This window comes from Crotalus tigris, unplaced genomic scaffold, assembly GCF_016545835.1.
Source record: "Crotalus tigris isolate CLP2741 ecotype Arizona unplaced genomic scaffold, ASM1654583v1 scf7180000017604.1628558, whole genome shotgun sequence".
NCBI lineage: Eukaryota > Metazoa > Chordata > Lepidosauria > Squamata > Viperidae > Crotalus > Crotalus tigris.
In genome coordinates, this window is record NW_024096507.1 from 157881 (window position 1) to 175088 (window position 17208).

The 17208-nt window shown below is 40.1% G+C and overlaps 1 protein-coding gene and 1 long non-coding RNA gene across 7 annotated transcripts in view; one reads left to right on the forward strand and one right to left on the reverse strand.

Annotated features, from left to right (window-relative positions):
* Window positions 1–3950, reverse strand: part of KIF2A (kinesin family member 2A) — a 61061-nt gene extending 57111 nt beyond the window's left edge. The window contains exon 1 of one of the 5 annotated variants that reach the window (XM_039319799.1): window positions 2769–3950. In XM_039319799.1, coding sequence (XP_039175733.1) covers window positions 2769–2832 — 64 coding nt within the window. In that variant the 5' untranslated portion in view covers window positions 2833–3950. Of the gene's footprint in view, window positions 1–2646; window positions 2669–2768 lie in introns of those variants that run through there. The other 4 variants (XM_039319807.1, XM_039319824.1, XM_039319833.1 and 1 more) reach the window with 4 other exon arrangements.
* A 1150-nt stretch (window positions 3951–5100) lies between these two features.
* LOC120297348 lies at window positions 5101–16881 on the forward strand. Of its 2 annotated transcripts, none has more exons than XR_005553772.1 (5): window positions 5101–7791; window positions 9155–9239; window positions 11581–11697; window positions 13066–13153; window positions 16286–16881. It is a non-coding gene; the product is annotated as an uncharacterized LOC120297348 (long non-coding RNA). The 2 variants fall into 2 exon arrangements; XR_005553769.1 differs by having other exon boundaries at window positions 16305–16881.
* Window positions 16882–17208: the final 327 nt, after the last annotated feature.

Here is a 17208-nt window from a genome sequence, read left to right on the forward strand (position 1 = left end):
TGTATTTGAGGCACTGACCTATCAAATGTGTGGTACAAAACTTAAGATCTTATTGGCAAGCACCTTCAAGCATTTTCCTTGGTTTAAACATCAATTTCTTATATAAATGGTAACTTTGCTGCAGTACAAACTTTAGTCAATTTACATCTGGAAACATCTAAACACAATGCAATAAGTTAAACAGGCTTAAACAATAAAAACTATTATTCAATTCTTTACCAATATTTAATCAACATTTATACAGGTAGTCTTCACCAAGCACAATACAAATTTCCAGGTGCTAAATGGCATGGTAGTTAAGAGTGATAGCATGTGATATCAACTTAAGGGGTTAGTTCCAGGTATGGTCTTTAAGCAAATCATCGCAGGTTACTAAGAGTGACATCACATGACTGCATCCTTTAAGCTTCCCTGTTTATTTTGCCTGCCAAAAGTCAGCTGTGAATGTCACAATGGAAATCATGTAGCCATGGGATACTGTGACCGTCATAAATGTGAACTGGTTGCCAAGGGCCCAGATCACAATCACATGACCATGGGGATATGACAGCCACAACTTCAAACACCAATCATAAGATTTATTTTTCAACGCCATTGTACATTATCTTCAAATAATCACTGAACAAGTGGTCAGCAAGTGGGGACTACCTGTAAACTATCATTGTTAGTGAAAAAAATCTTTTAAAATAAGTATGTGCTGTCTCTTATTACAAAGGGATATCAAAGGTCTGAATCTCACCAGCATATATATTCTACTATTTCTTAATTCCATAAATGACTTAAAGCTGCAAGTCATGGTTATATTAGCAATGCATCCACGCTGAGCTTGGCTGATGATGGATTCATCTATGTTAGGGATGTCAAACTGCCTTCATTCTGAAACCACACCTACCCCATTGCCGGCTATGGAAAAAAAAGTCACAATATGTCACAACACGTCACGTGACTGTGCAAGTTTGACACCCCTGATCTATGTTTTCTTTGCAACAGAAAGGAAGTTGTTTGCTTCTAAATTCTTTCAGAATGCTTTTTCAACTTCCCTGCTTAAAGTTAAAAATTGTTGTTCCAATTCCTGCTTCATTATAGAATTAGAAGGAATGAAACCAACCAAAAGTTATATTTGTGAGCTAGCATTTACACTTTTTTCCAAACAGCAGGCAACAAGTCAACTAATTTTAAAAACAAATTCAAAAGATAGGCAGCAGATGGCTGACAATGACCCTCCACAAAACAGAAATATCTAAACCTAGGATTCCTTACAAAAATAAAAAAAATATTTAAAAGTATTTGATAGTATAAATATTAAGCTATTTAAAGCCAGTCAAGGAACTATCCAACCAAACATCACGGATTTCCATTCATCCCACTTTCCACTGGTGGTAGTAAGCAACTCTATAATTTTATTTCTTATAATTGGTAGAATACAAGATTTTTTTAAAAAATTACTATGATCCCCAGACAGAAACATTTATTAAGACATATACTCATTTTTATCACCTGTGATAAAGAACAAATTCCTTTGAAAATATAACAAAACCAAGAATTTTAACCCAATTCATTTGTTTAAGTCTGGTTAACTGTATAGGTTCCTCTGACAAACTCTAACAATGAGTATCTGCAGTAAAAACTGCAGAGTAAAAAGTGTATTAAGTGCAAACAGAAATGCTGAAAGAGAAAGCATAATTAACAATAGTATTTATTTCTTAGTCCTTTTAGACCAATCATGAAAACCTAATTTCTAGACATGTGATGAGCTCCTGAATTTCGCAAATATTAAGCAGTATCCGATAGGTACCCTTCTAGAACGAATTTAAAACTGACTCATCCCAGCGTCATCAAAAATAACTAGGAACATCCAATGGCATTTCACACATCATGGCTGAGCAAGAGATTCATTTTGCACGCAACCCTCCACAGCTGTATCCACACTAGGCAAGTGTAATCTCACCAAAGCTTCCCACGCCTACAAACTTCACCCGCATCTAGAAAGCTTTTCACACACTGTTGCCACGAGACACAGGGCAGAAATGGAAAATGCGGGATCGACCCAGGACCTTCATCCTCCCCGGGGGAGTAGTATGCAAATATGCGGGTATCACAACGAGAGGGTAGGAATTCCATTTATTTAGTGAAATACTGCACTATAAGGCATTGTTCTCAATAGTGGGATGTCACTCCATTTGCTTTTTTTAATAGAAGGAAAACTACACGTATTCGGGCTTCAGAATACAGGTTTACACCTTGGAGAAGACTTGCCTGCATTCTCCGCACATGCTTCCCCATCGCCCGCCGAAAATACTCCTGTTGCTACCCCAAGTTTCGCGTGCAGCCCTTCCAACTGGCCGGCCGCGGCCTCCCTGGCCCCCGGCCACACCCTTCCTGTGCTTCCCCAGCCCTGAGGCAGCTTCCCCTACAACTCTGCACCCCGAATCCTCCCCGCGGCTCCGCGCCCTCCCTTCCCCACGGCACTGCAGCAACCTCCCTCTTTCTCTGCCGTCTCCAGCGGCGACAGCGCACGTCTGCCACCCCGGGTGCCTCACCGCCCCATCTGCGCCGCAAGAGGCGACATAAAAATCTCCTTAACGACCGCGGCCGACGCCACAGGCCCCCACGCCGACACCGGTCCTTCTCGGGGCCCGCGCCCACCTTCGGCCCCGGCCGTGCCTACTGCGGAGGACGGCCCTTCCACTCAGCTTCCCCGGCATAGCTTCCACCCATTCATCGGTTTGCTATCCTCTACCTCCTCCCCTCCCCCTTCCCCGGCTCACCATCGCTGCGCTTGATCTCCACGTAGATCCCTATCTGGATCTTGCCGAAGTTGGCCGTTGCCATCGCGTCATCGAGTGAAAGGGAGGGGGAGACACCGAAGATGAGGCGGCGAGGCGGGGGGCGCCCGGCTGAAGGAAAAGGAGAAGCGGGAGGGGCGGCGGCGGCCACGGCAGTTTCTACGGGAAAGGGGGAGGGGGGAAAGGAAGGAGGAGTTGGAGAAAAAGGCGCCGGCCGGATACAACAGTCGCCGGGAGCCGGTGCCGCTGCGCACACAATGGAGGCGTCACGGCAGGATCGGTTGAGAGAGTGGGAGGAGCAGAGGCGGGCGGCGGGCTTTCAGAGTTTGGCGTGGGGCGCCGCTGAGGCCGCCGCCGTCGCCGCCCGCCAGCTTCCAGGCGCTTCCTCGTTGGTGCTTTCTGTGCAGACTACGGCGCCGCCGCGCTGAGCGGGAGGGGGACTCTGCTCTCCGCCTCCTGAACTCCAGCCCCTGCTTCGCTTCCTCGTCGGTAGCGTGTTATGGTTTACGAGGAAGTCTATCCGACCAAGTGTATTTGGGGCCTTGGTCCTTCGAACCGACTTCTGGGTTGCGGAGTTGAGGTTACTGCACTCCCTGTTTTACAGAGGAGGCCGCGAGAGTGCGGGGAGCCGGGCAGCAGCCTGATAGGAAGGCGGGTTCAGTTCTCGTTCTGTCCGCGGTTACCTCATGTGGGATTTGATGCCCTGAATGAAAAAGAAGCCCTTCATTAAGGCATTGTCATCCCAACTCTTACTTGTCATTCGTCCAAAGGGTCGTATCCAGTTGAGCCTATTTACTATATTTAAAATGCTGAAACCTCACCCCACTTGCCGTCTTAATAGCATAAGCCTATTACCTTCCCAGAAATTATATGAGATATTATTTTGAGACTAATTCTGGGCTAAACCCCGTCTAGACTAGAGCCCCTCTATAACCGCTGTTACAACTTTTAAATTGTGCTTGCCTGAGATGTCTGATCCCTCACATTTTCTCCAGTCATTTTATCACCTCTAGACATCAATAGAATACAATTTGTGTATTGAGTTAGTCCTAGGTTTTATATGGAAAGCTGAAATTCTTGAAGGTTTTTTTTTTCCTTTTGGTTAAAATTGATTTTTTAAAAAAAAAAAATAAAATCCATGGGGGAATTGTCAGGATGTGCACCACAACATCCAGGAATGTGTATTCACCCTAACACTTTGGCTTCCCATAAGACTGCCACAAATGAAAACGGCAACATTAGGACAAATTCCTGATGGAATTTGATCTTTCTCAGAAAGAAAATGGGTAGATTGATTAAACCTCCCTCTCCCCTAATATGCTATTTAGGTTATGCAAAAGCCTGGAAGAATTATTTTAATCTGGGGTGTTGTGGAACCTTAATTTTGGAATTTAGGCACAGTACTGTATACACTGAAGTACTGTCATTAAAAAAATGATTATATTAAATTCACAGTCTAACTATCCTTGTATTTTACAGCACACAAACTAAACTGAGTTAGCATTCTTCCTGAGTCCATACTCTAAAATATAGCAAAAGTATAACATAGCAAGCTGGACTGTATACTCATTTCTTCAGTGGATTATTTATTTTATTCTATTTATATGGCTTCTCTTATCTCATAGCAACTCTGGCCAGCAAGAACAATAAAAACATCAATATAACTACAAACAATTTAAAAAAACAAGCAAACAACAGCAACTGATGAGAAACTATCAGCAGTAAGCTAATAGCGCCTCACAGGCTCAATGACCTCCTGACCCTCATGCTTGAGGACAGCCAAATCTTAAGAGCTTACTGAAAGGCCAGCAAGATTGTGGTGGAATAGTGCTAAGGCACTACAGCAGAGAAGGCATACTTACTGGTTCACATTGGATGACACTCTTTAATCAATGGACAATGGGATCTATAGCAATTTTACTGCACCATCCAATCACTGTACTGATATAATTAGGGAGTCAGACTTTGTATTGTCTCAGCAATGTTGATTTGTAATGTCACCTCTTATTTAAGGATGTTTCAAACCACTCTGAAAAGACTGTCAGCACTTGGGCTGTTTCTTTTTATGACCAACTTAAATAGAAATAATGAAACATTACAGTCTATATATCAAGAAGACTGGACAGTAATTTTGGTTGGCACACTAAATATAAATTAAAAATAATTGGGTAATGTTACAAAATGGTTAAAGGAAATGGACTTAACATAAGGTTTAGTCAGATACTATAAAGTATAATGTAATATAAAATAAAAAATATATAAAACTATATAAACATAATTTATTCCCAATCTTCCTATGGGAAAAAACTCTTGATTTCATAATCATGTCCTCATCTTTTTTTAGTAATAATATCGAAATGGCTTACCATTGCCATAAACATACTAGCTATGGTATTTCTTAGTAGTCTTCTGTCCAAATACTAACCAGATCCAACCATGTTTAACTTTCCAAGTTTAATCAAGGTTACTTAGGTACTGCCACCTACATGGGTTTCCTTTAGAACAAGGGTGTTAAACTGCCGGCCTGCGGGCCAGATGCGTCAGGCCAAAACCGTGCATATCCCATTGGCGGCAATAGGGAAAAAAATCACGATATGTCACGACGTCATGTGACGTGAATTTGCCACTCGTGCTTTAGAAGCACACTTCAAATGAGCATTTTCCAAGAAATGTTGATTTATAGGGGGGGGGAAATCCAGTTAATAACCTGCAACAATTTTGTTTAATAAATGTAGTGGTAGTGGGGGAAAAAATACATTCAAAAGCTTCTTTTTAGAGGTCACCACCCCACTTTGTTTTAAGATTTATTCTGGCCATGAGAGTAATATTTCAATGCTTCTTAACAAATTCTTGAAAAGAATGGATCAGGGAAGTTCTTATTGCGCTTGTATATCTTATTTAAAGGGGAAATGGATTTAGACCCATGAACTTGTTCCAAAAATCTTAAAAGAAGATAAACAATTTAAAGTTACTTTTGAAGTTTTTAAAAAGAGCATCTATTATCTAAATGCATTAAATGCATACTAGGCACATTTATGAAATAGTGATTATTTGTGGAAATGTTTGGCTTATCCATCCTTTTAATGTATCTTCCAATTTGGCTCAGTGTTTGTCTCTGAGCAAGCCATTAATAAAATATTAAATAGGACTGGTGAAGATCTTTCCAAAGAGGACAAGACCTAAATTGTTTAAACCTCTCAGCCTCCCAATTTGGGAGAATGATTGTTGAATTTTAGCAAGATAATGGCAGCCTTTGCTGAAGAAAAATTACATTCAGTATGTCTAGAAAGTCCTTTTGACAATTTGATGATTTTAGTAAGTAAGCAAATATCTACATTCTCTAGCACATCCACATTCCTTTGTTCCTATTTGGAAGAAAGACAGGATATAAATCTAACAAAAAGTCCAAACTTGACACTGAACTGAAATCTTGCATTTTCCATAATTCTTAACAATTTTTTTCATGTACTAGGATATAATTTTATTTCCCTTCTTTCAAATCTTGATGTCTTAAAGAATTAGAAATTAAAGTACTATTAGAAGTTGATCTTGTTGTTCAAGTATTAATCATATTTTACCCAAGGCAGAAACACTTTCTTATCTTTTGGTGGAGAAAAGCATCCTGTTGCATTTCATCCATTATGATAATCTTTGACCATTTATTGAGCCAGTCACTCTTTCTCAGCCCAATTCACAGGGTAGCTGTTGTGGGAGAAATAGGAAGAAGGTTGCTGCCTTGAGTTATTTCTAAAAATAATAAAGGTGGGATATAAATAAAGTAAAATTAAATGTAATAGGTAGGAGAGTATTGGCCCACTGGATATTACCACAGGGTACTTCAGCAGGAAAGGGAATTCTCAGGTAATTTTTGCCCAGGTAGGGTAAAGATAGCCTCCAATTGAAAAGAGAGTTTCTATTTCATTTTGTTAAAACCACAAGAAGAAACTTTTAACATTTAGGCAAGATATCTCCAAGACCTGAATGTCAGCTTATGCAAACATTTTCAATATGTTTTCCATCCTGTGATTAAGGCTTATAAAATTGCATATCTTGTCTGAAGGTAAGAAAAGAAGTACTTAACCAAGTAAGAGTTATGCTAATTTTAACTTCCTGTTCAAACCAAAAGAGAAGGGTTGTTTTATTCACATATGTACATGCATTTTATTGAGACACTTGATTAAGTGTTAATTCCAGTTTTTCTTATGCTGATGTTGCTAAATCAGTACTGTAACACTTTTTATTAGAATAATTATTGACAATATCCTATCGCTAATCTTTTATGTTTAAAAAATCTCTTTTCTATTTTCCCTCAGACTAAGAAGAAAAAGTAGGGAAATCTTTCTTCTGTCTGATCCTTTACTGTTAGTTGCCCAAATCCTGTAGTGAATATTTGTTTTTTTAATTTGCAAATTCCCTAGGGCCTAGGGAATGTGTAAAAATGGCCTTCAATTATCCAGCAGGTCAGAAGAGAAAAATTAGAATTCCTGCTCAGTTGAGCAATGTTTTTCTCTCATTCTATCCTGTTTTCTTTAATGAAAAGAAGCTAAGCCAGAAGCTATATTAGCCAGCAAAAAAGATCCAACACTGTATTCGCCTTTCTCATATAGAAAGCATCCTTTATTCTCCACCTAAGCTACATCCAGTGCCTCCATTTTAGCATTGATATGTGTGAATGCTACATTTTAAAGCTGTGGCAAGCAGCTTTAAAACTACATTTTTATTTTTCTGCTTTTCCTGTCAGTGGCTGAATTCATATATTTCCATTAAAGTAAATTGTGTCTTAAAATCTCTGCTTCCCATCTTTATTTAAACTCACTCTTTCCCTCAATAAATGCAAAGTATTGAATTTCTCTTAAACTCTTAACTCAGTATGATATACTACTAGTCTCAGGTATTGTTTAATATATCTTATTATTTATTATATTTCCAATTTGTGGTTTTAGTGCTGCCATGCTGCCCAGCCACCGCCCAGAGTATCAGTAGACCAATCCTTTCCTGAGGCCAGGTAAACTGACAGCCGGAGTCAAGCCAGCAAGAAATCAGAAGTCATTTCCATTGCTGCTGGGTTTTTTGCTCTTAGTCATTCTGTTTCTGTTTAAAAAAGGAAATATTTCTGAAACAGTGATCCAACAGGTCAAAGATTGTTAAGTACAGTAGAGCAGCTGTACGCAAGATAGTATGTATAGCTTAATTCTATAGGGATGGCATAAACTCTTGCTTTTTTCTTTCAATGAGATGAAAGTTGTAAACATAAATTGAAAAGAACCTAATGCTTTCATCTTACTTTGGAAACTGACAGTAGAGCTTTGGGCTTTTAAAGATGATATACTTTTATTTGTTGTTTGTTTTTATTGCCCTTTATTGTTTTTACAACTCAAGGAAATGAACACATACAACACATCTTCCTCCTCCTATGTCAAGGTTCTACATTTAGGCAAGAAAAACCAAATGCACAAGTACAGCATAGGTGGCACCATGCTCAATAGTAGTAACTGTGAGAGGGACCTCGGAGTCCTAGTAGACAATCACTTAAATATGAGCCAGCAGTGTGCGGCAGCTGCCAAAAAGGCCAACACAGTGCTAGGCTGCATTAACAAAGGGATAGAATCAAGATCACGCGAAGTATTAATACCACTCTTCAATGCCTTGGTAAGACCACACTTGGAATACTGCATCCAGTTTTGGTCACCACGATGTAAAAAAGATGTTGAGACTCTAGAAAGAGTACAGAGAAGAGTAACAAAGATGATCAGGGGACTGGAGGCTAAAACATATAAGGAACGGTTGCGAGAATTGGGTATGTCTAGTTTAACGAAGAGAAGAACAAGGGGGGACATGATAGCAGTATTCCAATATCTCAGGGGCTGCCATAAAGAAGAGGGAATTAAGCTATTTTCCAAAGCACCTGAAGGCAGGACAAGAAGCAACGGGTGGAAACTAATCAAGGAGAGAAGCAACCTAGAACTAAGGAGAAACTTCCTGACAGTGAGAACAATTAATCAGTGGAACAGCTGCCTCCAGAAGCAGTAAATGCTCCAACACTGGAAGTTTTTAAGAAGAGACTGGACAGCCATTTGTCCGAAATGGTGTAGGGTTTCCTGCCCGAGCAGGGGGTTGGACTAGATGACCTCCAAGGTCCCTTCCAACTTTACTACTATTATTATATAACCCTGTGAGGTGATTTGGGCTGAGAGTGACTGGCCCAAGGACACCCAGCTGGCTTTCATGGTAAAGACAGGAATAGCAAATTTATCCATAGATCAGAAACTATGTGCGCTTAAACCTCTAATGCCAAAGAGATAAAATTCTGTGCCTGGCCCGGGTTCTCTGTGCATGTTTGTATCTTCAAGTCAGGTTTTTTATTCCAGGCAGCTACCTGGATGTCCCTGCAGTTTTCTTGGAAAGATTTCACACTAAAGATTGGGTTGGATTGGCTCTTTCCAAGTCCAGGAGGTTAGACAAACTCTATTGTTGATGAGATTTTATTATTGTTATGTATCATTTACTTTGGCATCATGGGCTAGTGTTTTTGTATTTGTATTGGATTTTCAATTTTCAATTCTGCCCAGTGTGTCATTTATTATTTGAATTGATTGAATGAATGAATGAATGAATGAATGTCACAGAATAGCTAGCTAGGGCACCCTTTAAGGTGGCATGCTATGCTTTGCAACAGTCATAGCATAATCTCTCTCTGATTACTGATATTTGAACATGTTGAATCTAATACCATCATACATACACATTTTTAGTAGAAAGACTATGAGTTACAGTCACTTTAACATAACCACCATTTTTAATGTGTTTCCTCAGTTCTTTGTGACTTTAACATAATCAAACTTTCCGAGGCAACACACACAGACTATTATCATATCCAGGAAACATCTCCAAAATTGGTCTATGGCAGTAGACTTAGGTATGATTGTGACTACAATTATTTCTTATGGCAACTGACAAGCCCTTGGAAAGGTTCATTTTTGGCAAACATGAATATGTTGCATTAAGATACTATAAACAATTCCATGTGTCAGTTACAATGGCATTGGAGGCTATAGAGAAATGTCAAACTACAAGTTGGCAGCTATGCAATAGAAATTTCTGTTCAAACTAGCTTGGCACAAGGAATATTGTGACTGCTTTGAAATTTTGTAGATTCTTTTCTGCATCCAAATAATAATACAGAGGTATAATACAGTCAAAAGTAATGTCCTCCTTATTTATTAATAGTGGCAGTAAGTGATTACCATAATTCCATTATCACTGACTTGGGCAATTTGAAAAGCTCTTTGGAGCATAATGAGGAAGTTTATAATTCAGCTCCAATATATTTCACTGTTGCCCTTTCTGGAATTTCGAAATACATTGGTGATTCGTGTAAATTAAGAGCATTAAAATGCAAAAGCTTATATGTCAGCAGTCTACCCAAAGTGTGTGAGTAGCATCATAGGACCTGATTCATGCTTGGACAAGGACAGTTTATTTGGGAGTAAGTATAGTATGCAGTAGCTTTCTTTTGTAGAAAGTTTGCTTTACATCTCTCATCTAGACAACTTCAGGAGAGTTGTCGTCCTCTAGCTATACTCTGAGACATCTAATTCTTGTGTAACTTCATCTCTCAGTTCAAGCCATAGCCAGTAATGTGCCATCTAGTGATACTAGGAGGACCGCTGTGCCAATATACATGAATATGCATTTGAGTATGTCATGCAACTTTCTCCAGTACTCCATATGCAGTAAAATATATTTACTCCATATGCAGTAAAGTAACCATCAATATGTAAAAATAAAAAATAATGTAAAACAATAATATTTTGTGGAAGTTTGTTCGGAACGCAGAAAATTCTACGTTTAATCTGTGCCATCTCAAAAGTTTCAATACTGGAACCCAGTTCACTGTTGTCAGAATAGGTAATACTGGGCTGGATAAATAATCTGCCCTTTTTGATTTCCTCATAAAAAAAGCACACCTAATTGCAGCTTCATCCTTGGCCTCTTTATTTGGAAATAAATCTCATTTTGTTTGTACTAGGGGAGTTATTCCTAGTGTGTGTGGACAGAATTCCAGATTTAAGATAGCAGATTTCTTGAAGCAATTTTAGTGTATCTTTATAAATTATTTTATAAATAAGTCATTGTGTTATAGTTACAATAAAAGAGAAATCTACTCCCGAAAGTATTGTATTTATATTTTAGCCAATATAGCTATAATATTGCAAACATCAGAAGGAATGAAGAATGAAAATTAGAAGCTGTGAATGGGATTGTGGAATAAATAATATTAAAACATTTCCAAGAGGGAAAAAATTTGGCTATGAAAGTTCTGTAGTAAAATTGAAATACTTTCAAATATTTATAATAAGGTCCTTAAGCCTTTGCCATGCAGATATGATGATGTATAAACCCCCAGTGATTTGCAGCAGCATGGATATCTGGAGAGCATTAGTTTGTGCAAGATTGATCTAAGACATCAACCCAGCAGTTGTTAAATAAATGCTTTGGGCTGTGACTGCCCAGCTTCTAAGAGCTACATTGTAGGTTTTTTTTTATTAAAAAGATTGAACAGTATTTTCCTGTGGACAGTGTTGTACACTATTGAGAGATCACCATTAGTAAGTTTGTGGAAATTTTATAAATAACTATCATTTGCTGATAGCAATTTATATAATCCTATTATAAATAGTGGCTTTTTCCCCTTTCGTGTTGGAAATACAACGCTGTTTGATTTATTGCTTTTTATTCTTTTATTCTTAATTTCAAGTTATACTTTTAACTGCTTTACTACTTGAATATTTAGATATCTTTGAAACTGTCTATTCCATGAAGATGCTACTTGCCCGGTCTGAGGGGACAATAGAGTGCCATTAAAGGTCCTCAACTATCAAAAGGTGTGACAAGAGGGGACCCAAAACAGGTATTTTCTAATAGTTTTCTAATAGTTTTCTGGAAAGCCTTTTCCCTGAGATGAGGTTATCTCCTCCTTCTGTGGCCTTTCAGAAGCTTGAAAAGACTTAAATGTCTGGAAGTGTTTGGAAACTTCAGTGTTACGGAGCAGCTGCCAACCAGGAATGGAGTACTTACCAGTAACTGTGTTTAGTTTTATTGCTATAGTCTTCATATGTTGTATTGTGTTATATTTATTGCATTGGTTCTGGCTGTTGCCCTTGTATACCTTTCACTGAAGTGATGTATCCTAGATTAAAATCCAGAATCACTAATGAGACTTTTTATCTGTTGCATGTCATTTTGGCTGCAAGGGAGAATACTGAGAAATTAGAGGCTATGCCTCTGTTCTCTATCCCTAGTCTGCACATTTGACTCATTTTTAGATGTCATTATTTGTAAGTAGTTGGTATTTTCAGGGCCATAAAATAACTATACTGGCTTTATTTTATTGTAAAAGATACAGCTTAAAGAAATAGTGATAACATGCAAAATTAATAAAATTTAGAAAAAAATGTATTAAACCTAACTTCATCTCCCTAAAACAGTGGTGCCAGAGACGCCACTCAGAGCCTCTCTGTGGGCACATGCGCCATGCAACCGTCCCTCTTCAACCAGCTGCCCGCTAACTCGCCGAGGTCCCATGTGGCTGGATGCATCCCAGCACCCATGCGCTCGCTGGCCTCTGTGCAGGGGCCGATGGTGTCAGGCAGCAGCTGCCCCAGCTCCTACCTCACCTTGCCCTGTGGCACCCCACCCTGCCTCACCTCTCCACGCAGGATGAGCCTCCTGCCCACCGCCCCACCTGCCAGAGACCCCCTGGATCTCCCCCTGCCCGGCCCCCATAGGCATCCCTCCCCATGAGCAACATTGAGGTGATCATGCCCACCTTGGCCACACCCACCCACTCTGCCATGACCACCACAGCCATGTCCATCCAGTGGGCCACGCCCACCTGGCACCCGGTGATAAATAAGTGGGTTTTGGGTTGCAGTTTGAGCACTCAGTCTCTAAAAGATTCGCCATCACTGCCCTAAAACATTTGCCAATTCATCAGTTAGGCTTGCCTATCACAGCTATAAATTGGTTTGTTTGTTTTTGGGCTTTACTGTTTTATGGTAACCTGGACACTGGTTTATAAAACACAGTTCATGACTTACCATGTTGTGTTGTGGAAAATCAGCTTGTTGTAAATTATTCAATAAAATATAGTTAAAAAGAAACTTCAAACGGTCATGTCAGTGTAAGATATGAATCTGGCCATTTATATGGGAGTGTGTCCCGTAAAGCTCCATAAGTTTGAAATCATAAAACTGTATTTTAATTTCTGATTCTGCAGTGCCTCTCCTTTGAAGCAACAAACATAGGATTCCTTTCAAATAATACTGAAGGTTTGAAAGATATTCTTATTTTTTAAAAAAGCAAAGGTAAGCAAAGGTTTTTCTTTTGTACTTTTGATTTTAAAATGGAGTTATAAGAATTGCACAATATGACTTTATATTTTTAGCAAGCCTACTTCAATCACTGCTTTTAAAAGGCTTTTTTTTAAAAAAAGCTATAATATATCTATTTAAATTATTATTATAATCATCATTGTATTATCAGTAGACAACGCATGACCCATTGGGCCATCATTTCAGAAATATTTCCTTACCTGAGCAACTTGCAAGTTTCCTTGCAAGGTTCAACAATGGTCAAGCTTCTAATGTACAGGAATAGTTCTTAAAAATGCAGGGAGCTATTCAGAGATAAACAGTGCATTCAGAAAATATTCAGACCCCTGTCACTTTTGTCAATTTTGTTATGCTGCAGCCCGATTCTACAGTTGTTAAAATACTTTTTTTTTCTTGTTAATCTACACTCGGTACCCCATAATGACAAAGTGAAAACAGAATTTTAGAAATGTCTGTAAATTTATTTAAAAAAACTGAATATCATATTGGCGTAAGTATTTAGACCCTTTACTCAGCACTTTGTTGAAGCACCTTTGGTAGCAGTTACACTGAATTTTTGGGGGTATGACGCAACAAGCTTTGCACACCTAGATTGGGGGATTTTCTGCCATTCTTCCTTGCAAATCTTCTCAAGTTCAGTCAGGTTGGTGGTGACCATTGGTGGATAGCCATCTTCAAGTCACTCCAGAGATTTTCAATAGGGTTCAAGTCAGGGCTCTGACTGGGCCATTCTAGGACATTCACAGAGTTGTCTCTAAGCCACTCCTGTGTTGTCTTGGCTGTGTACGTAGGATCATTGTCATGTTGGAAAGTGAACCTTGGGCCCAGTCTGAGGTCCTGAACACTATGGAACAGATATTCATTAAAGATATTTCTGTACTTTGCTCCATTCAGCTTTCCTTCAACCCTGACAAGTCTCCCAGTCCCTGCTACTAAAAAAACATCCCCACAGCATGATGCTGCCACCACCATGCTTCACTGTTGAGATGATATTGGGCAGGTGATGATAGGTACCTGGTTTCCTCCAGGCATAATTGAGGCCAAACAGTTCAATCTTGGTTTCATCAGACCAGAGAATCTTGTATCTCACAGTCTGAGAGTCCTTCAGCGGGCTTTCATGTGTTTTGCACTGAGGAGAGGCTTCAGTCTAGCCACTCTGCCAAAAAGCCCAGATCGTTGGAGGGCTGCGTTGATGGTTATTTTTTTGGAACTCTTTCCCATCTCCACATAGGATCTCTGGAGCTCAGTCAGAGTGGCCATCAGGTTCTTGGTCACCTCTCTTACTAAGGCCCTTCTCCAGCGTGATGGATGGAGAATCCACCAATGGGTTAATTCAGTCCTCCTGTCCAATCAGACTAAGTTGTCACGCCCGTCCTGGCCTGGAACCTCCCAGTTTCAATTTAGTCTGTTCGCCCAGAAGGACGTGACAATTTTGACTCCCAAATTCTTTCCTCAGGCAGGTTTGACTTAAATGAAACATTTTTCTTTTTTCTTCTTAGCCCATTAGTGGATTCTCCTCAGTAGGAATGTCAGAGGCTACACAGCCCCTGTTTCATTCCTGCTGATTAGAGCCTTTGGGTTGCTGTCACCTGCAGCCTCTCTCTCTCTCTCTCTCTCTCTCTCTCTCTCTCTCTCTCTCTCTCTTCTCACTATCAGCCCCTAGTTTGAGTTGCGGCCGTTATTAGAGCCGCCAACCTTCATTCTATCGGAAGGACTTTTCCCCATTTAGAACCCAACTACAGCTGGGGGAATTAGAGTCAGCTAGATTATTAGCTCTCATTACTGCCGGCTAAGCCACACTCACTAACGAGCTCCCTTCGCCTCCGCCGGCTGCCTTTTGGCATCAGAACCCCAGTGCTGTCAGGAGATGCCGCGGTGGTCGTGCCTATCAGCTGTTCGGCGCGGAGGACGAAATCTTTTCTGAGACTTCGTTTTGCCGTTAGTGAGAAGAAGAGAGTGGAAGCTAGAATGAGGTTGCACTAACTCCTCTCTCTGCACCTTAGGGCTGGCGTTTTGATCGCTTCAGCCTGGTAGCAGCTGCAGCTAGCCTTAAGCTTCTTTCTCACTTCGGCTGCATGGCCGCCATTTTGGAGCATCGGGAGATAAACGGTGGAGGAACGGAGGAACGGAGGTAGTGAGAGGGAGACGGCGCCTGCATTTTAGAGCTGGCGATTTGATAGTCTCAGCTTTGCAATAGCTGCAGCCAGCTCTCTGAGTTTTTCTAGTTTCGACTGCGCGGCCGCCATTTACAGCCATTTAGAACGGCTGTTTGCCAAACATTGCTAGCCTCCTCGCCTCATCAGTCGCGGGCGCCATTTTGGATCGCCCCTCAGACAGCTCAAAATTTTTTTCCCGCTTCTCAGGCGCCATGTTGTCTACCCCACATTGAACATCCAGGCATCCAAATCTGCCTTAGAAGGCACCCGAAGCATACAGGGATTACATCATTTGTGCCCATAGATAGAGGACTTTCTCTCATAAACCTCCAGATACTCGTCTTTTTGCCTTCAACTCCTTCACCTTAGACCAGTGGTTCTCAACCTTCCTAATGCCGCGACCCTTTAATACAGTTCCTGATGACCCCCAACCATAAAATTATTTTCATTGCTACTTCATAACTGTAATTTTGCTACTGTTATGAAATAATGTAAATATCTGATATGCAGGATGTATTTTCATTGTTAGCTAATCTTCCTTGACTTGGTTGAAAGTGCGAAAACAGGGTCCTTAACATAAATAGCGTCATAGCAGAAACTTCCTTAGATGCAAGGATATTACTCTTTTCTCCTGAATGGGAGTTGTTTCTAAACCTCGATCCTTGAGGGAATAATTTCCACATCATTTAGTCTGCCCAGGAATCCTTGCGCACCCTTGGGATTCAGGGGAATTTTGGAGGATGCTCAATTCAATTCAAAGCAAGTATTCACTGGTATACACCACAAATACGTATGGCTCAGTTAACTCCTGTGCAGCAACTGCCACCAACTTACTTCTAAGAGTTGTGATAAGAGTAATAAAAACAGCTACGCTCTTCATTAGGTTTTGCATTATCACGGGTGGGCTGTTTTTGCATGAGGATTGTGTTTTGTTTTTTTACTAATGTAGGATACCTTTGACATCATAGGAAAGCAAGGGCATTATCTTTTAGCAATGGAGATGTCCCGAGCAGCTTTTTCTGAGAAGCGAACGGACATACCACCATCCCTCCCCCACTCCGGAGCATGAGGAGACCGCTTCTTACTTTTATAAACCACCCGCCTCAATGTAAAGCTTGCCGGGCTTCTTGCAAGCTCAGTCGCGTCTGCGCGCCTGCTCAAGAGATCTCGAAGCTTGGCTTTTTTCCTCCACAGCAGAAGAGTCGGGGAACTTTCCTAGCCGTCCAGCTATCCGTCCACCCACGGAGGAGCAGTGGCTTCGTAGGCCCTCCCATCCCGCTTTGAGTTTTATAACCTGCCATCTGGCTCAAAGCACTTCTCCGTTGCGAGGAGGCGGAGCTGGCAGCCCGCTGGGCAGATGCCTTCTTCTTCTTCCTCTCCCTCCTCCCTGAAATGACAAGAGTAGGACGCTGCTGGCTGGGTTGCCCTGCAGGGAAAATTTATATATAAGGTGTGTATTTAAAATATTAGAATGTATGAGTAAATTGGGATAAAGGAATTGTGTTTAATTAAAAATTTGGAAAAATTAAATATTAAATGTAATCTGAATGTCTACAAATAATTAAGATTTGAATTTAAGATATTGTTATGAGTTGAGACAAAGGTTAAGTAAAACTTAAAAGTATAAGTACTAATAATTAAATTTGTATATGGATTTGTGGTATAAATGTTGGTGGTTTATTTTTATTTTTTTTTCTCTTTCTGGAAAGGAAGAAAAGAAGGAAGTAGAAGGAAGAAAAAAAAAAGATTAACTCCAAATGTGAGATAGGAAACTGAGAAATTGGGATCATTTAAATTGGGATCATTTAAATGATAAAGATTAAATGTTAAACTTAAATATCAATGGGAAATTAAAGTTAAGAAAAACTTACT